The following is a 27,008-nucleotide window of genomic DNA, read 5'->3' as shown; positions in this document are numbered from 1 at the left end:
TACTTACAGTCGGCAACTGCGAAACGTCATGCAGAGCTGTCACCGTCACAGTTACACGTTAACAGCAAACGAACGAAAATAGCAACAAGGAATGCAATTTCTGTGTTCAGCGACTATGCAAGCAATAAATTTGGATACGCCACCGAGGAGATCGGCAAACTTTCAGCAGCAACCCTAGACTCAGCACTGACAACATTTTACGCTGAGGTCCGGACTCAGCCTGAGAAAGGCTAACTGTACTCGAAGAAGTCTTTGTGTTTTTGTGTCTTTGCATGTTTTCTTGTTCGGTTTGATAAAAATAATGACACATGAGAGCTAGGGCAATATCACGATTTTTTGCCTGCCCTCGGGCTGCTGTTCATGATCTAAATAGGCCTATTGATGATGCCTCGCCTACGGCTCGGGCATCATCAATATTTCGATCATGACCACCATCCCTTGGACAGGCAATAAATCGTGATATTTCCCTCGCTCTCATGTGTTATTATTTAAACAGTTTATCTCTGTCAAGCTCATAACCTTTCTAGCTTGAGTTATCAGAGTGTGCAAAAAATCGCTTATCCTTGATGGCAACATACAAAATTACTAGTAGGCCTAACCTAATAGAAGATGATAGCAATACAGTGAGCGGCAACCGATTGCTCACTCAAACCCCATCCTCTACCTTTCTATATTTTCAGAACAAGGGATGTGATTTTGCAAGAAGTTCACCACGGAATGAAATGTCACCGAGTGATGCACTGATCTAGGACAGGGAGTGCATATCTACTGTAAGAACACGTCCAAGCCAAAAACGTACATATTAATTGAAGGACCGTGGACCATTGAGAAATACATAACAAATAAACCTCTAATGATGGTATTATTTTGAAGCAAAAGTTGATGGGAGGGATGATTTAGAGTTAATTGCAACCAGTTTTCTATACCATGTGAGCGTTTACCTATCCAGTCTTTAGCCCTCCTGCGATTTTTTAAGTTTATAGACTTGAGGATGTAATTTTTAAGACGTTAGCAATGGCATTAGTAAGATGGGGACAAAGGATGGACTTGATCAAGCTCCACAAAAAGTGAAATTTGACGAGTTATATAATTTTCTCGTGTCGTAGATGAATTGCTGACATCCCGTTTTGTGGCATTGTTCCAGGAATAGGCAAGTTAAGTACACTGCTGGCTGATTCTTGAAAGATCGAAAACATAGCTTTTCTTTTTCATATCACGGGGAGGTTGAACATCTGTTTGATTAAGTTTATCATGGGTAGCGTGGTGAAAGACCAATGGGATAAGGTAACCTTGCTTTTCAGTGTTCTCTCCTCCCTTTCCAAATCAGTAAATTGCAAGTACGTGGGCATCATTCATTCCATGGGTGGGAGTGATAAGGGAACAAGTGTTAAAGGTATGCTGTCACCTGTTCCAATTTTCCACAGTTACCATGGAAAGAGAAAATCTATCCAATCACAGATTTTAAGCAGATGGCCGCTTTTTAATAACAGCGCCCTCCCATGAGCATTTTGAATGCCAAGGAACGCCCCTTTGACCATATATGGGCATATTTAGATTACAGGGGACTGTATACCTTTAAGGTCAAGAGGGGTAATCAAGAGTGGTTTGCCTAGTGGGGATTCTGCACTAAAAGCAAAGGACTGGCTCATAGATTGCCTGAATTTTGAGATTCAGAGTACTGGTATTTTGATTAGAGTATTTCTAACATGCAGCTAAAACAGAGACAAGGGGGATACTGAATAGAGTTCAAATTTGCATATTTTTATTAAAATCACTTTACTTCATGCTTCAGAGTAATTCTCACACCCATCAGTCAAATTTCCCAGTTCTACTTTGGGTTAAAGTTAAAACATCTTTGAGTTTTTAAGGTTCTCCATAAAACACACAGACTTGAAAAAATACCTTGGTAGTAAATATACTTAGTTCAGATATAATAGTACTGATGTAGATTTATGTAAAGGAAATCTACTGTAAATGTTTCACCTGTGGCTACGAAGTTCCAATCTTCTTTTTTTTTCACATCCAAAAACTTCTGATAAAAATAATAAAATATCTGCCTGCAGCAAGCTAATATTGCTAGTGGCTAGCATTTGAGGAAGGAAAGCTCTGGCAACTTTCCCTACCACTTTATTGTGTTGTAACAGAAAAGTATGGTACACTTGGTAGGGTCACAAAACACAAAGGGGAGTTAGAAATTATAGCTGTGGCAAATTCAACTGGGATGTTCTATGAAAATTATGGTGATACTTCTCACCATTGATCACTGTACTGATAAATTAACTTGTTATTCTGTTTTGGGTGTTTTTTGAGTGACAGGTCATGGTGCACCTCAGCTCACCTCCCAGTTCCGTTGCCAAAGCTATGGAAACAATTGTAACACACAACACGATTTATAAGTTAGTTTTGCTTTTTTCTTAAATAATTGCATTGCTTTAATCATTTCAAACTTACAGAGAAAGTTTACAAAGTTAAAAATTTAAACTGCCGTTTTGTTGATAGAGAGATCTATGGGGAAAAGAGAGCAGAAGAAAACAGCTATGTTCTAAAAGACCGTTTTTAAAACCCCATGAAATGATGGCAAAGAAAATGAGGCTACTCATAAAATTTCTACAACAAAAAACCCTGAAAATTGTCTCATTTTTTTCTTTGTTTTCATAAAACCTTGGCAATTTTAAGTCCTAATTTCAGTTCAAACGTCCACAAAGGGCTTTGGAAAGCCCTTTAGCGTATATCATGTCATGTCAACTGGGGGAGCAAAGGTTGCATTGTTGTGCTTTACTGCTTCTGTTTCTTGAACCAGGCGTCAAATTTTGTGTTCTTCAGTTCAGCCTTGATCACTTCCTTGCTGCTCTTGACTTCCAAACTGGAGGATGAAATGCTGGGCTGAAGCTGTCGTAGGAAAAAGAAACAAAAAACACAAAATAAACACTTAGCACAGTAAAAATAAATATATGCTGACATGCAGACACCATCGATGATATACCTATGCTGATTAATAACTTCTTCAATTCCTATGTTCACATAGCATATGGCAGCTAAATTGGATGAGCTGGCATTTATTTTATGAAAGTTGTGAAATTTAGAATTTGCTGAGAAACTCACCTTGACTGGCCTGATTGGTGTTGGCTCTTCACAGGGTCTGCAGATGGAGCTACCCATGCCATAGACATTTTCAACACACTCACAGATTTGGCAGGGTGATGGCTTGGTGGTGAAAACCATGCGTGGACAGAAGACGCCGGAGAAGGACTTCTCGTGCATGCGGCCGGCATCAAAGACTGTTCCGTTGCTGGCCATGGCGAGTCTAGTGCACTGGTTGTCTGGGCCTCTCACAAATTCACGGAGATCCTTGGTACCGAATGGGTTGTCCACATCCTTGCTGGTGAATACAGTCTTGGCATCAACACCTAGTATTTTGCAATAAAGAGAGGAGACCATTTTTAGAGTTTGGAATCCTAAATGACATTTATTGAGGCTTTTAGCCAAACTATTTGATTCAAAATTAATTATGACCACTACTTGTTACCAGCAGCTACATTCTACAGGTGATATGATCTACTTTTGGCAAAGAAGCTTTAGTCCTCCCCTTCTTGTTTTTTGACCCATCATTTTAGCATTCGGAAGCATCACTCACCATAGATAACTACTGATGACTTCTTGATCTTGAATCCATTGTCTGTCATGACATGCAGGCTGATGCCCTGGTCTCTCAGTAAGTTGATGATCTCATCATAGTGGAATCTTGATTTACCGCAGTCATTGCAGGCCAGCAGGACGATGCTCTTGGCGACTCCAGTGCGGAATGGGTACTCAGTGGCAGCCCGGATTGCATTGAAGGTATCGTTGTTCTTAGCGGTCTCAGCCTCAGAGAAGATGAGACTGTCACTACCAAGCAGGAATTTTCTAGCCTTGTTGAAGAGTTTGGAGTCAATGGTGTGTGAGTGGACCTCAGAGTGGACGCCTTCACCACCGAAACCAATGAGACCATAGCGGTTGTCTTGGAGACCTGATGGATGAATAAAGGAAATCAGCTTATAAAAAAATTTCTCCCTTAACAGTACATGCATTGGTTCAAGAGTCACTGCAAATGATAAACAAATCTATTTCTCAGTAAATCAAGAAGTAATTTTTTCTTTTAAATTCATTAATATTTTTAAAAAAATTTCAGTAATTTTTTCTTTTAAATTCATTAATATTTTTAAAAAAATTTCAGGACCAGCATACCTTGATATGTCCAACTGATAAAGTCTCACTCAGTGTAAATTAAAATCTCTCAATGTTAAGCATTGGCTCTGCATGCAACACAATGCTACATCTGTGGTTCCTAACGGAACTAGATTGTACTAATCTGAATGTCACTCACCTTGGGACTTGAATTCAGAATCCAACTGGCGGACAAAGTCAGACAATTCCCTGGCGACCTCCTCATTGCACTTCTTCTCCTCCACAATGACAACAACGTCGGCAGATTTTGGTACGTTGTCCTTTGTGCTGGTCAATTTGATGTTCTCGTGCTTGTGGAAAATGCCGCCGTTTGGTTTCTCGCATGAGACTGTTTGTTGAACAAAGGCAAGGATAGAGAATTAGGCATAAGACAAGACGGATCTACTGTTGTTCAGTATATCTTCAAATGCCATACATGTACATGATATTCCATTACTGTTTGATTAATGTGATTACTTTCCAAATGACAAATACTTCATAATTATGTATCTGACAACTGACACATTACATATTTTGTCTACGGCTCTATTTAAGGTGGATATCTATTTGAGGCACCTTGTGGTTGGTCAGAGCCTTTGCATGCCTTGAAGAGATGGAGAAGTGAGAGACTGCCTACTTACCACATGTCTTGGGCATGTACATTGGCACACCCCGCATCTTGCACTCACTGACGTAGGCAGCAGCAGAGTTGCATGGGAGTTCCTCGGTGTCAACTTCGTTGCCATTGCAAAGATCGTTCAAACACATTTCTCTGAAGGCAAGAGGATCAACCTGTGAACGTGGCAGATGAGAAATACTACGGTTAGTGCATGGGCAAAACTAGTTAAGGTAGAATACGCCTTGGGGACAGGTTTTCTGACTCTTTGACTTTTATAATATTCTTTTGACCTACTACTTGTGAGGGCACACTTTAAAGCTCTGAAAGCACGAAACATTTTCATCATCTTAGTTTTTTGAAAATCAACAATTTTATTTTCCCATACAGAGTTTACACATGGATAGACAAACAGTGGCCATTTTGAATTTCAAATATCAGTCAGAAAATCTCAGGTAATTTGTTTCTCTAATACTGAACTTTGGATAGTAACACCTGATTTTTATTCTTGACATGGCAAGAGTATGATGGAAAGTTTTATCAAGGAATGTTTGATATTAAAGTCTTTCACTTCCGAGGTCTATAGTACCTTAATAAAACACTCAGGTATGTATAATCTGATCTTGTGAATAGTTGACAACCATGGTTGTAACTTACCACACCGAAGCACTTCCTCAGTGGGGAGGCATCATTCATGAAGAGTTTGTTGCACATTTCAGCTCTTGGGCTCTCGCTGATGTTGTCACAGTTGCGAATTCTGTTTCTGTGGTCACTACACTGCTTGCCAACTTCCCAGCTGCGGGCCAGATTCTCGGCGTTGTCAGCAACACTGCCGTCAGATGTCAGGAAGTCGTCGCTTGGTTCGTTGTTGTAGGTGCCAGCAAGACCAGCAGTCTTATGGAAGTACCATCCTGAAACCTCAACTGTGCAGACATCACGTGGCAGGTTGCAGATGACAGTAACACCATTGGTGTTGTGGACACGGATTGTGCTGCCCTCACGGGTGATGGTGGTGTTTCTGTGTTGAATTGGCAATTCTACTGTGGTGTCGTCCATTTTGACCTGTTGGATGGTAAGTATTGCATAAAATGTTACTGCATGTCAACAAGTGTTGAGTTTCACAAATAAATAGTGTGCATCGCATTGTCTAGTACATTCATGATCCTTTACAACACTAGTGTTCTATGTTGGGAAATTATTCCTGATATAACTCGAAAGTTCTTTAATATCTAAGTTCTTCAAAACTTGATAATTTTAAATATGAGAGCCACAATGGTGAAACACTTACTTCAAAGTCTGGCTGGATTTCAATTTCTCTATCTTGGGAGATGACAGTCAGTGAGTTCTTAATGGGCTCGTCGCTGTCACGATCGTAGTTGACAACAACAGAGAAGTTTCCATCGATGAAGTCCCTAGCAACGATGTAGCTGCATGCACCAGCAAATTCATAGAATTTCTTGTCGAAGGTCATGTAATGTTGCAAGCCAGCAACCATGGCGTGGCCTGTTCAGATTGAAAGGAATATAAGTTAAGAACCAGATGATATATATATATACGACATTGCAAGTCTCAAGGAGATTGAACTTTGCAGGTTTCCAGGGGGTTCAAGTTTATGTTTGCCAGACTAAATATACCAGTGTATGCAGATCATGGAATGCTAAAATTTGGCTGAACTAGCAGGTTGTACCATCTTTCACAAGTTCTATTAAATTTGATACAACATCTGTTAAATGTGTATTTATTGACACACAGCATACAGACTTTTATCTAAGAAACATTGATATTACTGAACAAAACAATTGCAGTAATTTTGATCCTAATTCCATTCTTTAGGAGGTAGGCACAAGAGAAAAATTCAACAAAACTCAATGTGGGTAATGAAATGGTTAATACCAGACTGCACTATTGATGTTAAAAAGCATGAAGACTTACTCTTGTGTGGTGGAATCCAGTCCCAGACATCCATGGATGGCTTGTATCTGTAGTACATGTCCATTACATCTACGTTGTAGAACATCTCCAGGTGGGTACCGCGGATGTCAGGCAGGGTATCAAAACTGTGTTGTTTCAGTGGCAGTGGTATGGTGATGAAGATGTTGCCGTTCTCGGGTTCGAAGAGGATGTACTTGCTCTTCAGTTCTTCCTTGAGCTCTCTGATGAGTCTCATAGTGGTGTTGATGCTTCTGTGGTACAGCTCCTTGGTGCTGTTCTCCACTTGCCAGTAGTTCCATGCCCACTTGGCCTAAAATGGAGAAGCAATACCCAGGAAAGTTAAGGGCAACTCCCTTTCAATGTGCCAGTGCTAATCAGAAAGGTAGATATAGGGCGGTCCATAAACAACGGACAAGTCCCACTGAACTTTTATCTGATGAAAGCAATGATGGAACTCCAGAAAGTTATCATTGATTGAATATGAGCATTGTGAGTATTCACAAATCACACAAGTTTCCTCAATTTTACCACCACTGATTAAGACAAGAGAGTTGTACACTCACCTCCTCAACAACAATTTGTGGGACATCCTTGAGTGCCTTCATTTCCATGATCTCTTGAACCTCTCTCATGCTCAAAATCTCTCTGTACTGATCCTCAAACTTGCTCTTGATATCATCCAGGTATTCCTCCAACTTCTCCTTGGCCTCTTCGTACCTCTTCTTGATCACCTCTCTGACATTTTCGTATCTACGTTTCAGATCCTCGATCTGTGGTTTGTATTCTTCTTTGTATTCTTCCCACTTGGCCAGGGCCTTGGTCTTGGCATCTTCCCACATTTTCAGGGCCTTGTCTCTAGCCTCTTCCCACTTCTTCATAGCAATGGCTCTATATTCCTCATATTTCTTCATGACGATAGCCTTGTACTCCTCATACTTTTCCAAGGATTTGGTTTTGTACTCTTCCCACTTCTCCATGACAATAGCCTTGTATTCTTCATACATCTTCTCAGCCATTGCTTTGTATTCTTCCCATTGCTTCATGGCCAATTCTCTGGTCTCGTTCCACTTGGCTTCCATAGCCTTCATGGCTTGGGTGGTGGCATTCACCATTCTTGCCTTGGTCACTTCCCATTTCTGTCTGTACTCCTTGAGTTTCAGTGCAGCGTCGGCCTTAAGCTCACCCATTTTCTCTGCAACAAGATATATTGAAGACAGAATGTTAGCAAACAAGACTTGAAATTCGCACTGAATAAAAGTAGACAAATGAACATCAGAAACCATAGAGCATACATTCACACACATAATTCCGTGATCATTATCAGACTCTTTCACTTAATTCAAAACTTCAGTCAAGTGACCACGTTAATCATGTGTTTACACAGCAGTGTCTGTGAATGATAATTATACAAATCAACATATATTTCAAGGAATGTACCTTTCATATCCTCGTACAGCTCATCAAACTTGGCTTTGAGGTCTTCAAGTTTTTGTCTGAGAGTCTCAGTGTGTTCTTCTAGGATAGCCTTGAGCTCATCATACTTCTCCATCCAGAATTCCTTGATGTCTTCAAAGTCTTTTCTTGCCAGATCAGCGACAACTTCAAAGGCGTCCTTGATTTCATTCCAGACAGGTCTGATTTCCTCATCATAGTATTCAATGGCCTGCTCTTTGACCTCATCCCATTTCTGTTTCAGGGTCTCCTTCATCTCCTTGAGCTGTTGCTCTTGGAATTCCTTGTACTTCTTGGTGATATCAGTGCGGATTTCTTCATATTTGTCCTGGATTTTCTGCTTCATTTTTTCCAAAGTCTCCTGTGAATTAAATGGTGGTAACACTTCATGACATGCTTCTCAACCAAACCATTTTGTCTAGACATAAAGTCGCAAATTAGAGTCCCAATACACACACTCTGCATGTTCATTCTTTCCAGTGTTTTCATTTTGTAATTTGCGAGTAATACCTCACCTTGTACTCTGGTTTCATATCATCGTACACTTCCATGGCCTTCTTCTTGAGTTCCTCACCCAGTTTGTTCAAATCCTTCTCCCATTCACGGAGGGCATCACTCTCCTGTTTGAGTCTACGGATCTCATCCTGAACGCTGTACTTCATCTCCCAGTATTTCTCTTTCAGGGCTTGAACAAGTTCAACTCTGAGGGTATGGTTCATCTTTTCAATAGCTTTCAAGGTAAATTCCTGATTGATAAATTTCAAAGGAAAGGAGCCATGAAGCTGGTGATGAAATGCACATTTGTGAAATGACATATTTCACTATACCACTGTTCACAATATTATTTGACTGCAATGCCAACGAAATTCAGAATTTCAAAAATTTTCAGCAAGCAATGTCTGATGTAGAGCTTCTGGATGAATTTGCTACTGCCTGCGGGTCAAAGTTTCTGACATTTTATTGTTAGTTATAACTTTTTGTCTTTTTATTTACCTTGACTTCACGTGGCATCTGAGGACGCCAGTGGATACGTGTGTGGAGGATCTCAGAGGTGTTGAGGCGGGCATAGATCAAAGCATCGGTGATCATTTCACCAAGGATGTTACGGTGGGCTCTGACTTCAACAGCGGTTCTGTTCAAGAATTGGGCAGTCAGGCGCATGTAATCTTCAGGTCTCTCTGTAGGAATGCAAAAGTAAAAATAAATGAAGTAAGGAATTGGTTAAACACGCAAAGAAAATTCAAAATGTAATGGCGAGATCATTTTCTTTCTGGAACTGCAATTTCATGTGTAAAATTCATGACCAGGAAGGCTGCTTACCAGAATTGTGGTGGATTGTGACTTCGAAGAGGCGTTCCTGGGTGTTGATGTCAATGCTGCTGTGCACTTCCTTCCAGCCATCATATTTGTTGTCCAGAGTCATGTAGTAGATAGTGTGTTCAGCAGTGGATCTGTTCTCAAACTTGCCAGTCATTTCAATGGTCTTGATTGGCATATCAGCCTGTGATTCAAACAAAACATTTATACTTGGTCAATTTCTTCAGATATTAGAAGACAACAACTTCATTCTCATCAAAAAGGATATCTTTGTCACTGAATAAGCCCTGGTCAAAAAGTTGATTTTCACTTTTTAGTTATTCAAACACAATAATTTATTTTTTTATCCAAAGTTGATTTATTTCCTTGCCTTGACATAGAAAGATTTGTCCTTCTTGTTCACTTCACCATTGAACTTCACTGAGTTGTATTTCTCCTTGCCTTTGTAAGTCATCTCAAAACGTCCATCTGTCTTCTGTTTGGTGTTGCCCATTTGACTGCAAACAAAATTAAAATAATTACATGGTCAAAATCATATTTAGTGGTATATTGTATATATTTAAGGAAACTTAGCATACAATGTACCTCATGGGAGTTAACATAAGGAAAGTAGCAATTTGGATATGAAATGTTGGTATTTTTAGGTAGTAAGTTTGGTTGGAACCAAATTGACCCCTCTTTTCTTCTTTCTGGCTTTGATTTTGAAAGAGGGTGGTTTAAAGTTTTGAAGTGAGGATCCTACAACCTTCATATTGACACAACTACACTTCACAGACCAAATACATTTTTAACAAAACGCACCTTTCAAGAACGAAATCAATGTTGTTGTACAGGTGGCGCAGCTCAGTTTCAAAAGCATAACGGAGTTCACTCTCGTCAGATTTGTTCATGGCCTTAGCTCTGAAGAAGAGGGTCTTCTGCTTGTCAGTGCTGTAGATCAGAGACACCATGGTGTTGAGCAGAGTTGGTCCATTGAAGAGTTTGGTCTCAGTGGTCAGGTGGATGTCCTGTAACAGATGTACATAAAAAGGTCATTTTTCTCACTCTATACTTGAAGTTGTGGATTTACATAGTTGCAAACGTTTTGTAGAGACAAACTTTTCACACAGGAATTAATAGGCATGTATCAATATTGTTTGAATGTAGCATAGAAACTTTCTGTTCAGCGTGTAGAATTCAGATGTCCTATCTGACTAACAGATTGATATATGGCGGGTGCCACATGTGGGGCAGGATGCGCTTACTATTTTCGAAACACCTGACATCACTTCTTGGTCTTTTGGCCAGAGGTCCATATATCTTTCTTTCATGAATTTGACTTTGTTTGTGTACCGTCTATTTACTGTCTGTTCTGTGCTGTTTTGTGTCTATGTTTACAACTATTGTCTTACAAATTTTGACCTAGTGTTATTGGATTATGGATTGGTATGATTGCGATTATTTTCCCATATAAGTTAATACCTGGTTCAACACTGTTCACATGAATAGCAATCAAGAGGAATATAATCATATTGGAACAAGTGTTTAAGCTTGCAGATAAAAAATATGAAATTAAATGTTTGTGGGAAATATTTTCCTGGGTAAAAAAAATTAACATCACAAGCAAGATTGGAGAATGTCCTTAGGATGTCATATGAACCACTGTATTGTGAAGAAAATACAGACACCCACCTCCTCAAGATTTGGATGTTTGACAATCACATCAAGGAGATGGTGGACTTTGGAAGAGGTGGTGTAGTTGCGATAGACAGTTTCAATAACTGCTGGATCTACATCATCGGACCACTGGTAGGTGACCTGCAAGCAAAGCAAAACAAGATGTTTAATTAAAAACATGAGAGGAAGCAAAAGTCTGTGCATGTCTGTTCTCTGGTAACAAAAAACTTGATTTTTGATGTGTACTTGCACTGCCATACATGGACAAACATGGTAAAATACAGTGAAGAAAATGATCTGTTTTTTTCTCACCTTGCTTTCTTTTGAGTTTGGAGTAGAGACCAGCTTGACTTTCATTTCTGGTTCCCGGGGGATCAAAGGCAGCTCAACTGGGTGCTTCACCTTCATCTCAACACTGTGCTCTTTCCTGTCTCCATCAATCTTGCGCTCGTACTCAGCCTGCATGGATACCCTCTGGCTTCTGCGCTTGCGGCCCCACTGCAGTTCAACTTCGGCGTGGTGGGTGGCATCGTTGTTGTCATAGTTGCGTTCCCAGCTTCCCTCAACCTCAATGGTTGTAAGTGGGTGGCTGTTTTCAAGAGGAGTGTCCAGTTTGAAGTTGACCTCATTGCGCTGGCTGTTCTCTGTCTTGTGTGGGACAGTGTGGCTCATTTCAAGCTCGATCTGCAAATACAGAATTGGAACAGTACCAAAATTGTTATTACTATAGATGAGAAACAATGTAAAACAGAAGTACTACAGACAGAACCACTGAAAACACAACGTTTAGGTACTCATCTTGACTAATTTGATTACATATTTTTGACAAAATGGACTTCTTTCTCTGCAGCAAAGGTGGAATAAGTGTTTTTGAAATCTTGGATCAGAACATTGCTGTTTTCAAGTTAGCATGCTGAATTTATATGTTTGCAGAATGGCTTACCTCTTGATCTCTCTGGTAAGTCAGTTTGCTCTCCATGCTCATGTCCCATTCCATCTTGTCAACATGGAATTCAAAGTGAACAGGGTCTTCTGAGACCATGTCGCTTTCAAAGTCAACGATGATGTCATGTTTCAGTTTGCGGCTGTCGGTTTCATTGTGGTACTCACTGCCAAGCTTCAGCTGACTCTTGCCGTCAAGGACCATTTCGAATTCGTTGCTGAACATGCGCTCATTCTTTGCCAGATTGAAGCTCAGAATCATGGTCTTCTGTGGGTGTGTGATGGTGAACCTGGTGGTATGCTCATCCTTGTCGTCAGCTCTTCTCTTGTTGTAGTTCAGCTCGGTGGTCATCTTGCTGGTTGGCTCCCATGACAGGTCAACCTTTGAGTTGATGTGGCCGGTTGTATTCTCATGGTGCAGTTCCAGGATGACCTGGCGACTTGGGTGGTTAAAGTTCACACTCACATCAAATTCAGTCTGTCTTCTGCTGCTCTTGTTGTCCAGGTTGACAGTGAAGATCATCTGCTTCTCAGGGCTCCATCTCAGCAGCGTCTCGGTGACGAAACCGCGCTCGGATTTTTCCACACCAAATTCAGCAAGGATGTTGCGGCTGTTGGTGCTTACCTCCATGGAGACTTCATGGTGGAGTTTGGTGTTGTCAGTGTAGTTACCATAGCCAAGAGCGAAAGTAAGCTCTTTCTTGTCACCGAACTCAGGCATCAGTTTGAACTGGCTGCCCAGCTCGTACTCTCTGGAGCTGTTCTGCACATAGGTGAAGATGTGGATTTCACGTCTTGGGATGTTGAAGGAAACCTCAACTTCATGTCGGCTGAGGGCTTCATCACCCGCATTCTGGTAGCGACCCTGCATTGACACAGTCTTGCTTGGAGCATACTGCAGTGTAACTTCACTCTCATACAAAACATCGGTGTTGTCCAGGCTGGCAGTCAGCTGCATGTCACGGAAGAGACGGAAGGGAGTGTCAAACCTGACAGTGGCCTCACGGCTGTTCCTTCTCTTGTTGCTCTTGTTCTTGTACTCAGCACTGAATGAGATGATTCTGCTTGGTGCGTACTTGAACTCCACCTCTCCATTCATTTTCTTCTCATCTCTGAATCCATTGCCTTGAAGGACGATGCTGCTTTCTGGGCTCTTCAGGACAACTTTGCCATCATGGTCAAACTTGAACTCATCGGTGTTGTTGTTGTACTCAGCTTCAATACTGTACTTGGTGTTGGAGTCCAACTGCAGGACGGTGTCAGATTTGTAGTTCTTTGGTCTGACTTCTTCAAAGTCTTGTGTCAGAGATATCTCACTGGACAGGCAGTTGATCCTGATCTCACCAGTCAGCTTCTTCAAGTCACGAGTGTTGTTTCTGAGTTCAACCAGCATGCCACAACGGCGTCCTGGTTTGTAGTTCATACTGGCCTGGGTCTGCAGGAAGTGATCGGTGTTCTCGTGGCTCATGTCCATGCTGAAGTCAAGATCGGAACCCTTGTGTGCCACAGCCATGGCAGCACTAGCCTTGTTGACGTAGACATTGCTCTCATTCTTCATGTTAATGCTGAAGGTGATCTGTGGAAAAATAACAAGACAGGAAGTGTCCTTAGCTACCATACATCATGAAAAATTGATGACTGTAAGGAAATTGCTTGTTCTCAAACGGATGGAATAGTAAATGCTATGAATCAGTCATCTGCCCCTTACCTTCTTGTCGTCATCCTGACAGGTTCTCTCACCATAGCAGACAGTCAAATCAACACTGCCCTCACGACGTGCAGCACCTGATACAGCGAGTTGACCTTCAAAGTTGTACTGTGGCCATTGAGACAGGAACATACTGCTGTCATATTCATAGCTGTGCTTTACCTGAGAAGAGATGCACAGAGATGTATGTCAATATTGTGAGAGATAGAGCATTGGTAATATGCTTATTCTGCTTACTAACTGGCCCTATTGTCATATGTTGGAGACAATTTTCCTCTACCATTTCTTCATTCCAAATTTCAACATGGCAAATCAGATGTAGATCAACACTAGCGCAAGGAATTTCCATTATTTGCCAATAATGCCCAAGAAACTAACCTCGGTGGTTTTGTTGCGAATGGTATCTGAGAAACGCATGGTCTGGGTTGCTTTGCCAGCCAAGGTGTATTCGATCTCCAAGTCAGAGCCCAAGATCTCTCTGGTGTGCTGGAAGATGTCTCTGATAGCCAGATTGATCTTGGAATGTGTGAAAGTCACTGCAGTGTTGAACTTCTCGTTGTTTTCATTCAGGAAGTTACCTGTAATGAACAGAGACAAATCAGCCACTGTTGAGAAAACTGGACAGGCAAAGTTACAATCCACATTGTTACTTTCTATCACTGTTTTCAAGAATTTCTGATCTTTCTGGCAGATGTTTCTTGTTCTATTCTCAAAGTCCTCTGGAAACACTCAGTGTTCAACAATTGGGATGCCTGGTTAAATGCCATCATTGACTGAAGTTTAGTCAAGTTTAGTCACCCATAGAATACAATCATTAAAAGTGACACTGCATATTGTATATAATGTACTATTTTGGCAATGCTAATATTTTGTACATAATTTCAGTTCGCAACAATATTTGTATCAATACCCACCTTCAAGAGTCATTTCAACGGCACCAGATCTTGAGAGAGTGAAGTAGATGTCGATGGCACGCTTGGGTTGGTATCCCACACTGCCTCTCAAGATCAAGTTCTTGTTTTCGGGAAGGTGGACTTCAAATGTTGGCAAGTACTGTACCATCTCATTTCTTACATCAATGGCTACCTCAGCATTGGTGGTGTACCTCTTTTCGTTGTTGACGTTGATGTCCAGTTCAAATCGCTTGAGTGCTTCATTGTTGACCAGCTTGTGCTCGATTTCCAGCATCTTGCCAAGGCCATGCATTCTGAGACTTGCCTCCAGACTCCTCATCCACTCCATGGTAAGGCCATGTTGAAGGGAGAATGTTGACTCATGAGCTCCACTGAGGGACATGTCCACGTTCAGGCTGCGCCATTTCTCGCCGTTGATTTTGCTGCTGAAGACAATGTCACGTTCTCTGATGCCTGAGATGGTAAGGTCTGTGTCCAGTCTACGCCACTTCTCGGCTTCAACCTTGGTGTCAAGACTGAGATCACGCTCTGTGACTCCTTTGAGGGCCAGGTTGGCATTCAGGCTGCGCCATTTCTCGCCATTGATTTTGCTGCTGAAGACAATGTCATGTTCTCTGATACCTGAGATGGTAAGGTCTGTGTCCAGTCTACGCCATTTCTCTGCTTCGACTTTGGTGTTAACACTGAGATCACGCTCTGTAACTCCTTTGAGGGCCAGGTTGGCATTCAGGCTGCGCCACTTCGCACCGGTGATGTCTGTGCTTAAACTGATTTCGCGTTCCTTGATGCCTCTGAGTGTCACCTCAGCATTCAGTCTGCTCTCTTTGTCAGTACTGATGGAAGTATCAAGATTGATATCCCTCTCTTTGATACCTCTCAACAGGAAGCGGCTGTTGAAACTGCGCATGTAGTCTCCATTCATGGCAGCAGTCAGACTGATGTCGCTTTCCTTTACTCCTCTCAGAGTGATGTGACCATTGAGTGAGCGCCATGGATCATTGTCAATGTTTGTGGTGAGGCTGATTTCATTTTCCTTGACACCTGTCAGAATAATGCTGCCATCCAGGTGTGTCCACTTCTCACCATTGATGACGGTCCTCAGACGCATACTCTTTTTGTTGACTTCAGTAAATTCGATGTCACCTTCAAACTTCTTCCAAGGCTCTCCGCTCAGGGAAGTTGTCAGAGTCATAGGATTTCTCCTGATGCCTTTCAGGTTGACAGTGCCATAGAATTCTTTGCCCATCTCACCCCTCAGGGTAGTGCTAAGGCTCATTTCTTCCTTTCTGATGCCAGCCAATGTGACACTTCCTTCAAAGAAGCTCATGTACTCGCCTCTCAGTCTGGTGGAAAGAGTGATGTCGTTGCTCTTGACACCTCTCAGTGTCATCATGCCATCCAAGTTGCGTCCCTTCTCACCGCTCACAGTGGTTTGGAGGACAATGTCTTGCTCCCTGACACCCTTCAGAGTGAAAGTGCTGTCATGTCTTGTCCACGGCTGGTTCTCCATGTTAGCAACAAAGCTAATATCACGCTCTCTGATTCCCTTCAGTGCGATGCTACCATCAAGGGAATACCACTTGTTGGCAGTGACATCACAGATCAAAACCAAGTCATCTTCTCTAACTCCCTTCAGGGCCATGTCTACATTAAGGCGGCGCCACTTTTCACCGGTGATGGTGCTGGTGAAGACAATCTCGTTTTCCCTGACTCCTCCAAGTCTGGACTCAACCTTGAGGCGGCTCCATTTCTCACCTTCAATGTCGCTGCTAAAGGAGATTGGTCTAGCGGTGAGGCCAGTAAGGGACATGTCAACATTCAAACTCTTCCACATGTCGTTTCTGATGGCAGAGCTGAAGGTGATGTCTTCAGTCTTGATTCCTTTGAGGGTAATTGCAGTATTGAGGCTGCGCCACTTTTCACCAACAATGTTGGCAGTGAGGGACATGTCGTCTTCTCTGACACCACGCAGGGTCATGTCAATGTCTAGGCTACGGTCAGTCTGGTGGGTGATGGCACCAAACATGCGCATATTTCTCTCGTTGAAGCTGACTGCAACAGATGGTCTGAAACGGATTTGTTGGTAGCCTCTGTCTACACCAACTTCAGCCTCAAGGGTGTATGGTGTGCCATCGTTGTATGAAACGCTAAGGGCCAGGCTCTTCATGTCGGTCTCATTTAACACCTTGCCAATAAAACGGCTCTTTCCTCCAATTCCGTTGTAGGTAACATCTGCTTCCAGTTTGCGTTCTGGCTCATGGCTGAATGTACCAGAGAGGGTCATTCCAATTCTATTGGGCAGGCGGACTTCAATGGTTGGCATGTATTTGACCAAATTGCTGTTTTCATCTCTGTCAATGACAACTTCAGCACTGGTAGTGTACTGCATCATGTTGTTGTAGTTGACATTGAGCTCCAGTCTCTTGATGTCACTCTCGTTGACCATCTTGGTTTGGATGAACACCTTCTTGTCCAGGCTGACCAGGTCAACACTGAGGGCTTTTTGGGCACGGTTCAAGACAACGTCAACAGAGTGGGTGCGTGGCATATGAGTGCCAGGAGTACCAATCATGAAGCGGAGAACATCACTGATTTCAGTCTTAGCATTGACACGTTTCTGTTCAAAAAGAAAAAAGAAAAAAGTAAATAAAATGCATATTGGTTAGTTTCCAATTCTTCTGTTTTATCAATTTGGTAAGTTTATCGTACATATATAAATTAATTTATGTCAATGTATTATTTCAAATGACTTTATGATATTACTTAAACACAATGTGCTATTGGATTTGGATCCACTATACTTGGGGGAAGGGGGTATTTTTTGTTTGTGGTAACAAGGAGTACTGCAGAGTAGCAAGATTGTTGGTGTCTCTAGGTGTTGTTACATAGGTAAAAAATAATGTATTGCTTTGCAAAGTAAATTGACTCAACTTACCCTCTGGACTTGGTATTTGGCTTCCATCTCATAGGAACTGAGTGTTGGGTCGACCTTGTCGAGAGTGACCTTCATGCTAACTGGGCCAGTCAATGGGAAGTATGGAGTGTCAAGCTGAAGGATACAACAAAACACACTATGATTAGACTGAGAGTACTGGATTCAAGTTTGAGAAGGCTACAGAACTTCATGGAAATTTAAATACAATTACAAAAGATGGAATTCATGTTGTGAAACTCACCTTCTGGGATGCGTTGGGGTATCTCAGTTCACCGCACAGTCTGACACCAGCCCACTTCTCAACGATGTGTCCAGTACACTTGCTGTGTTGGCGGTAGTTCTCAGTGATGCCTGCGATTTCCATGGGGAATTCAGCATTCACAAGGTACAATTTGTTGCTGGAAGATTAAAAGGGAAAATTTCATCAGGAATATGATACTCAAATTGTCCTAGATGTCCTTGCATTGTCCCCTAAACATACAATTCCTGTTGAGGTCAGGTTGTTGTGACTTTTTGCACTGTGCCGAAACCACGATGATAGTTAGCTTGACAAGCTACAGCGTTAAAGTTGGTGGATGTGGATGAAAGTTGTCATTCCTTACCTGACGTCAATGATGTCTAGGCGGTTGTCTGGGACATTGAACTTGACTTTGAAGGTCTCGCTGCTGTCAAGAGAGATGCTACCATCCAGGGCTGTTGAGGAGTGCATGCGAGTGACCATTCTCAATCCACTGCGAGCGACGAAGGCAGACAGGCTCATCTCACTGCTGACTTCAATGACAGCACTAGATGTTTAACAGAACAGAAAACCTTGTTAAAAGCAATCATCTGATTTCCTAACAATGTTTAAAACCAGAGCAATCTTAAAATATTGCCTCCATATTTTTTGCAAATTACATGTAGCTGGTATCATTTTTTTATCTTAGTCTATCCTGAATGGAAAAAAAATATGCCTAACATAACGACAAACTTGCTTGATGATTTTACAGCTATGGACAAAGCAGTGAAAAGACACCATCACTGATTTAAGTAAAAGTTAAGAATAAACACATACCTTGGGCGGATGGCTCCAGTGATGTTCAAGCTTCTTGGGGAGACCATGACCTTGCGGAGATCAGCTTTGCCGCTGACCTTCAGGTTCATGGAGGCAGTGCTGTTGACAGCCAAGTTGAGTGGCAAACCAATGATGGTTGGGGTGTCGAATGAGCTCTCCATCAGGATCATGTTCTTGGTGAATTCCTTGGTCTGTTCCTTGGACAGCTTGATCAGCATTTCAAGGAGGTTGACAGATTCCTTCTCTGGTTTAAGCCAATCGATCTTTTGGAAGTCAACAGAGCTCAGCTCATTGCCGAACATCTTCATGTACATTGAGCCTTTGGGACTGTTGGGTTGTTTGGCGTCAAACTGAAATAAAAAGACCAACAAATTTACTTTGAATGGCATAAAAAAAAATTTTGACACATTGTATTTATATTATTGAGGGCATCCAATGAATAGATTTTATGCTTGTCATTCATAAGCTGATATAGAGATGTACTTTCTAAGGTTGGATTGCAAGTGTGCATTTGCGTCTCACAAAGTAGTGACATTTTGTAAACTTTACTTGTCGCTTATGTAATACTAGTATCTAAAGGACAAACCATACAAAAGCAGTGATGGAGAAAGGAACATAAAACTCACCCTGTTGTGGAGATTTTCAAGCTTGCTGGGTTTGATAGCAGAGCGTTTCTGACGAGCTTCCATTTCTGGGGCCTTGACCATTTCCAACAGGTTGTTGTCTGGGAAGTATCCCTTTGGTCCAAAGAACTTCTCCAACAAGTAGTCAAATCCTTCAATGCGGCCACCAAACTACAGTAGAATAAGACACAGAAACAGTAAATTTCAGTGGAAAGAGGGAACATGACAGACAGACATCCCTCTTCAGTCATCTAATGCTGTTGTAGAATGTACATGTACCGTCGCATTACTAATGAAAGATGAATTTTTCTCTAGAAATGAATAAGTCTTCCTGTTTGATTTGATGTCAGTCATAACACAATGTCTGCAAGCTTGAAGGGTTGGAAGACTTACCTCGAAGAGATTGATGGAGTAGCCAAAGACCTGAGCAGTGAGGTTCATCATTCCAGAGCGTGGGATCCAGGATTCAGGAGAGAAGATCAGATGGTTCTCAACAGTGCCACCAAGGTTCATATCCTCTGCAGGAGATATAAAATAATCATATCAAACTGATATCACATTCCATAATACACAAAATAGTTGTTTTACGGCAGAATTTTTGACAGCTATTAAGACTTTCTTATTTTTCAATACTTTTTCGATCTACCACTTGTGTTTGCTCATTTTGAAGCTCTTGGAGTACGTTTTTCATCATTAATTTTTGTGAAAATGAAAAATTTTGATTTTTTCCCGGAATTACCACAGGGATGATGGCCATTCAGAATCGCAAACTAAGTCAATTCAAGTTGATGTGTTTCCATAATTTAAAAGTTTGCACTGGTACCCCCAAATTTTTCTTCTTGATTTGAAAGACAGTCATTGTAAGTTTCCTCAAAAGAATTTTCAGTAAACTTTGAAGGCTTTCTATTTTCAGGCACATACTATCTTAAGACATTTATTTCTCTCTCTCTGTTTTGTTCAAGCAAATAATGACTGAATGGCTCACCTGAAAATAGAGATCCCTCAAAGGCACGGGAGAATTTTCTTGGATCCTTGTTGTAGTTTCTGATCAGTTTTGTGTCTTCAAGCATCTTGCGGATGTCCTGCTTCAGTGGGTCAGATGTGCTGTTCAGTCCCTTCAGGTGGCTCCACATGAATGATCCAACTGTGTGGAAATGGAAAACAGCTCTGTTATTATGAAGTAATCCCGCGAGTCTCAGTAGGCGTTTTGACATAAGTCCTGTATCATTGAATGAATTTTTGATGAAGTCCACTTTGCAATTCACTCAGAAGGGAATGTGTGAAGGCACTTCCATCTCCAGATTTTTTTTTAGTTTAAAAGAGCTGCCAGACACTCACCTTGGTTAATTTCTTCCTTCTCAAGGACTGCATGGATTCTCTTGAGAACTTTGGGGGTTGGACACTTCATAACTGCCAGGTAGGCTGCAATGCGGACTTCAGTGTTGCCCTTGATGTCCTCAAGCATTTTCATCTGTTCTTCACGCTGTGAACAGACAAAGGTAACAAATTCTTTAGAAAAAACATTCCTTGTTATAACATCAAATAGAAAGTCATAGCTGAGGTTCATACCAAAATCTAAGGGAAGTCTGTATGGTTAAAGTTAATCTTCAACTTACTCCTTCAACTTCACATGGCATGCGACGGAAAGCCTCGATGGCAGCAAGGCGGATTTCAATGGAGTTGTCCTCCTCCTGGAAGCAGCGAGTCAAAACATTGGTGGCCCTGCTGATCTGACCAGAGTTGCCAAGAGCTTTCAGAGACAGGAGAATCTGGGATAAAAGAAGATACACCAAGTGAGCATGAATAGGTTTTTGGTATTACTGCAGTCTATGTTTAGTCTGTGAATTCATTCGCAGGCCATGAGATAACAAGTTTCCATTGAAGAAAACAAATATTTCTTTACAAAACAGAAATCACTTGAATTTCTCTTTTTCCTGAGAAAAGAGATGGTAGAAAAGGGAATACTATTACACATATAACATAGATTTTACCTTCTCTTCATCATCTGTGTTTCTGGCAGAGCACTTCCAGCCGAGGTTTTCCTCGAAAAGTCTGAGTGTGGAGGTGATTTCGTCATCCTTCAAGCAGTCTCTCTCCTCAGACTCACAGTATTTGTGGATCATCGATGAGATAGCAAGGTAGGTGCTGCGGCGTGGGTTGGAGTACTGGACCAGTTCCTGTGGATGCACACAAATTACACATTACCATGGCTTGAAGACCAAAAACACAGAATCTTAAACAATGTGTGAATGGATAGAATGGAACTTAAAATTTGATGTTCTTTTCACATTTGACAAGTATGAAAATTTTTGACCAAACACTTATTTTTAGTTGCACTATTCACTTGAATTTCATTCACAAGGGAAGCGCATATTATTTCATCTATTGTTGCATTGATCTTCATATTTGATAACAAAAAATGTTGTCTTAAAGATCTCCACACGGGAAATGCACACTTACTCTAACTTCCTTGATCATTTCCTTGGTTGGGTGGGTGATGAATGACAGTGAGAGGAGCCACATATCAGCGTCAACGCCTTTGATTTCCTCTGAGGAGATCTTTTCTGTCATGAAAGTTACAGCAGCAGTAGTGCTCATCATTGGGATGGCATCCATGAAGAATTTCCTACAAAAAAAGGGGGAAGAGATAAGAGGGTGTAAAAAGGAATTTACATGTAAAATAATAATTCATATTATTTGAATAAAAACAAAATTATTTTACTGGCTAGTTAAAGTTATGCACTTAAGCTTACTAATTTGTAAAGCCTTGTTTAATTACTCTGAGTGGGTAAACAGCATGGTACAATGCTTGATTTGCTTTGGATTTCAAGTATTTCAAAGAGGAATTTACTAACTCAATCTTTTCCTTCTGATAGTTGCAAATTCTGCCTTCCTGGATGTGTCTGTGGATGTTGCCGAGGCTGTTAGACTTCAGCTTGCGCATTCTGAAAACCAGCTTGGTGAACTGCTCAGCAGTCTCTGGGCGGACGTCATCACGGACGGTACGGCAGATCTCATCCAAAACTTCCTCAACTCTTGACTCATCCTCGCTTTCGGTTTCAGTCTTTGGCTTGTGGTCAAACAGCAGTGTCTTGCGTGTCTGGACCTGAGATTCAAGCTCTGTGAAGTAAATGTTTGGATAATTAGCAAATTGTTGAATGGCTTTTGATTTTTTTGGAAGTTACTTATTAGTGACTACTTGCATCAACGCACAAGTTCATACATCCACCGTAGACCTTAGATACTTGTTCAGTGGACGAGACTTAAAACCGATGACAGGAATTGTCACAATTACTACCACATCCCTTAAATGATTTTTACCAACAAAAAGTAAGCAATGCCATTTCCTTTCAGTTTAAAGCGAATTATGAACATATATGAGGGTTCACTAAGTATGTTTTATCAATATATAGAATTCTTAAAAAAGGTACAGTTCTTTGAGATAAAGCACTGCACTAATCTATTTCCTTTGAAAAGTAAGTTAACCGGATATTTGTGACAATACAGTACACTTACTGTAAGCAGAGCTTGTCCTGCGGGCAATGTCATAGAATTCAAGAGTAGTCCTGATCTTGGTGAGGGCGCCATTCTCATGGTTGGCGAATGGACGGCTGATGTGGCTTTCCTTGCACGCAACACTCTTAACACGGTCATCTTCAATCACTTGGTCACAGTTTTGGCTGCTGCTTACCAGGGACTGAGTTGGCTGGTGTTAATAAAAGGAAATCTTTACACTAAGTAAGAAGTTGATTTTTTAATTTTTTGAAAAGTTTGCAAAGATCTTATGCAAAATGTTTTCTCCTTTACACTTGCAGTTTCCAGAGTTGTTCATTTATCAGCTCTCTCTGTTGTATATCTATTTGGGGCAAAAAAAGAATGTCTTTGCCACAATACAAATAGGTTCAATATTGCTTCTGAGTCATTTGACAACAATCTAGACCAAAGTAATTTGCTAACTGCATCGACTGATACTTACAGCACGGGGATCGTAGATGCTGCTCTGAATAGCTGATTCGATGTGATGGCGGTCACTGCAGCCCATAAAGTCCTTGGACTTTCTGATGGTTTGTGAGCCATAGTAACCTCTCTCCACAATGAATTTTGTTGGACAGCTACCGGTGACATCAGTCTGCAGCAATACAAAGATTATAAGTCAAGTAATAATGTTACGCTAGCTGTAAGCTAAGAGTTATCTCAGTTTGTTTTTGTTTTTTCTTTTCTGATGTCAGGGCGCTGTAATTTCTTTAACTTGTATTCTTTCAGTCTGTTCTAGCTTTGAAACACAAAATTCAATCCACAATCTTTTGATATAAAGTTTCTTTCCATTGTCCATATCGTGATTTCACATTACCTCAATTGCACTCTTTTCTTGCTTCCTGAAGTAGGAACTCTGGAAGTGAGACAAGATACCACGCTTGATGTTCAAAGCCCAAGATGGCTCCTCCATGTCAGGGCAGATTTCAGGGATCTCACCATCTTGGAAGGAGAAAGCAAGCGGCTTCTCTTCCAGGGTCCTCCTGAAGAATTCTACTCTGTCGGAGTTGAGCATCTCATCGCTTGGAGACACTTCTTCAATCCTGACATTTCTGAGCTGTAAGAAATAAGAGCCATTTGGAGTGAGAAATGATCCACTCAATTTTCATAATAAGTCATAGCATGTTGTGAGAAAATATCTACAACATTTTTTAAAATAAACAGTATTATCATGTCAAGTGCACACGTGGGATTTTGAATATTAGTATTGGGAAATTAAGTATAGCATTATTTTCATTATTTCTGACAAGATAAAGAAAGAAACAAGTTCAACAGATACTGGTCCATCTTACAGCAATACATGCATCTATTTTCGATGATCACATATTGTAATTAACTTACATTGAGGCTCATGTCACACTTGCTAAGCACTTCAATCTCAACGTCAGCGTTGATCTGGAAGCCAGATTGATCGTCAGATGTGCCATTGATGAGACTTGATGATGTTGTGCTGTATCTGTATTTGTACGTCAATCCATTCTCATACCTGAGGTTGCTCTCGTCTGCAGGTTGAATAGAAACAGATTTACATTGTAACTCAATTGCACTTTCCTCTGTATGTGGTCATATTTAGTTTCATTACCGTAATTCCACAAACAAGCTACGCTACGCACATGCAAGCCCTGTTCTGCTCTGCGAGTTCAGTGTTAAAATAAAACCGTGGTTGAGGCAGTGGGTCATGATCATGTTGATTGTGATACGTCATTCAGTTCGTTCTTTGTGGAGGGGCCGTGCATGGAAATCCATGGGCCGTGTTACTAAAGCGGGCAAGGTCCCGTAAAATAAAGATTACACTAAAAACTGCAAACGTCGTTCATATTATTTCCCGTTAAGTCGAGAAAAGACGTTTGCAAATCCACATTTCGCAGCTCTACAGTCAGACTGGTCATATTAATACGAATTACGATGCGTCGAACTCGAAGGGTTCTCGCCGAGTTGTTCGGTGACGCATAGAAAATGACAAAGGTTTGGAAAATAATGCACGGCATATGAAGTATTGAATAGACTGTACCGTATCAAAAATGTGATCAACATTGAAAATAACGACTCGATGTAACGTATTTAAGTGAACAGCTTCGGCAACTTGCCGTCACTTTCCACGCAACGCAGTTTCCTCTCGTAAGTGTACCTCTCGCGAAACAAATCAAAACACCCGCCATCTTGAATTTATTGAGTTACCATGATGCAACGCGCCTCATGGTCATGTGACTGAAACTTTGAAACTTTGGTCGATGTTCATTTGTTCGGAGAACCATTGTATGCAAACGAGAATCCAGCGTTGGGGAATGATTAACTTCAAAAGACGATAAACTGTAGAGGTCGTAAACAACTGTCAATCAATAGAATCCTTTCTTGCTAGTCGCTAATTCGACACGCAAACAAGGAATGGTCAGCCAATAAGACCGCACTTCAAAATTGTAAACAGAATGCAAATTAGAATTGAACACGGACTTTGAACTGTGTAACAACATCGAGTGGTGAATAAGAATCAGCTGGCAAGCTAAGATTAGTGCGCACGGCGCCAACTTATGGTCGAAACACGAATACTTCGATAGGTTGGGCAGATGTGATCACTCGCCAACTTCCCACCATCTGTAACACTCGCTAAAAGTTTGACAGAAAACACCACTTACCTGTGCACTCTCGTGCACAACGTGAATCGGACCTCAGGGGACCTGTTTGAAAAATAGAGAAAGAGATTTTAGAATTTTGCCAACTGATAATATTGACAGATTTTAGCAGATCTAATCGCTTTTACACAATTCGGTAATTTGTGGAGACAAGAACGGAATACAAATATTTTCTTTAAAGTTAACACGTCTGACAATAACAAATGAATACCCGCTAGAGAGAGATGTTCTGCAGCTCCGAGTCAGTAGAGGGACGTTTACTCTTTCCCGCTTCCCCTAAGGAGCATGAAACCCAAGAACGTGTTTTGACATCCAATGCGCCGGTGTATTGGCGCAGGACCAAACATCATCAGCTGTACAGCTGTGAAACCAAGCAAGGTGCGTCGAAAAGTGGAATAAAAGTAGCTTGTCGCTAAATGCATGATTGTTAAAGCGATTCCTGTCACACGGTACGAACAGAGACCATCGAGTTTTTCTCGAGGGTCTATGGTACGAATGTTTTCCAAATGCAAGCAAGGCGCCACATTTCTTTGTTCTGAACAGAAAGACCAAAAAAATCTCGGTTGCTGTTTCACATCTAAAATAGTCGAAAAAATCGCCGATGTCAAAATTCAGTCACTGATTTATAAATCGTCTAATGAAGGAAAAGTGAAGTCCTATTGGTCAAATCCTGAATAAAGGAAACATTTTCTTACCCGCTAGAGCTGTGCCGACAAGGGCGCAGAGTAATACCGCCTTCAGATGCATGTTGGCTCGCTAAGGTCCTCACGGAGGATGCGGTATAATGTAGTCTTCGTGAGGGGTAGCCGTTTATATACCGCGATCAAACAATAGAGGTCAAAAGTCGTAATGTATAATCAGCACTGATTGGCATACAGATGATGATTTTCTGCTGACCGCATCTCGAAATACCAGCCTATCGCCGATCTAGTCATTGTTGATTTAGTTAATTAACATATTCAAATCGTTACGTATACGAAAACAGGCACGGGAGTGAATCAGCGACCCCGGGCGTGATTACGGTGGTGGGTTTACTTCACACCATATCTGTGTCAAACACAAGTTCACAAGTCTCTTATTCACGATCCATCGAGAACAACATTTCTTTTGCCTCTGTGATCGCAACATCTAAGTCTCAATGCGTCTCCAAGGTTCGACCTTGCTTGTAGTTAGAGGTATAGTCCCACTTGAGATGAGAGGCCGTATTCGAATTATAAGTATACTCTGCGACTGAGTGGAGAACGAACGCAGATGTAGAATCAGTTATTCTAAAAAGTAAAACATTTCCCCGCATTTCAGCCATCTTTCGATGTTTGGAAGGAGTCGGTTAGTTGAGAGAAGAAACTCAACTTCCCACACACTTCTAGGACTCCAGATGACTCATACACAGGTATATTCTATGTTGTTTTGAACGCGAAGGTCGCCCATTGTTCCGACTCCCTTTGTCTCCCACGTACATGAATGCTGTGGCCAGCACAATAATATTTCATCG

General features: G+C 41.3%; 1 protein-coding gene across 1 annotated transcript; it reads right to left on the bottom strand.

Annotated features, from left to right (window-relative positions):
* Positions 1–1,740: 1,740 nt before the first annotated feature.
* LOC139139204 (uncharacterized) lies at positions 1,741–26,365 on the bottom strand. The gene is made up of 39 exons (XM_070708032.1): positions 26,212–26,365; positions 25,520–25,561; positions 24,228–24,388; positions 23,704–23,943; positions 23,329–23,481; positions 22,869–23,058; positions 22,208–22,472; positions 21,813–21,978; positions 21,344–21,529; positions 20,969–21,121; positions 20,691–20,835; positions 20,338–20,496; positions 19,746–19,870; positions 19,356–19,523; positions 18,730–19,079; positions 18,278–18,460; positions 17,917–18,073; positions 17,676–17,789; positions 14,741–17,357; positions 14,205–14,404; positions 13,827–13,988; positions 12,120–13,694; positions 11,489–11,860; positions 11,192–11,317; positions 10,322–10,527; positions 9,891–10,017; positions 9,524–9,704; positions 9,197–9,381; positions 8,719–8,949; positions 8,189–8,564; positions 7,315–7,943; positions 6,752–7,061; positions 6,108–6,322; positions 5,477–5,881; positions 4,845–4,995; positions 4,364–4,552; positions 3,635–4,006; positions 3,103–3,407; positions 1,741–2,889 (listed from the first exon to the last, which is right to left on the bottom strand). The coding sequence occupies exons 1-39, from the start codon at positions 26,261–26,263 to the stop codon at positions 2,776–2,778; spliced, it is 12,057 nt and encodes a 4,018-aa protein (XP_070564133.1). The 5' UTR covers positions 26,264–26,365; the 3' UTR covers positions 1,741–2,775.
* Positions 26,366–27,008: the final 643 nt, after the last annotated feature.

The sequence above is a fragment of the Ptychodera flava genome, chromosome 8, assembly GCF_041260155.1.
Source record: "Ptychodera flava strain L36383 chromosome 8, AS_Pfla_20210202, whole genome shotgun sequence".
NCBI classification, from domain to species: domain Eukaryota; kingdom Metazoa; phylum Hemichordata; class Enteropneusta; family Ptychoderidae; genus Ptychodera; species Ptychodera flava.
This window is presented reverse-complemented; position numbering and strand designations above follow the sequence as displayed.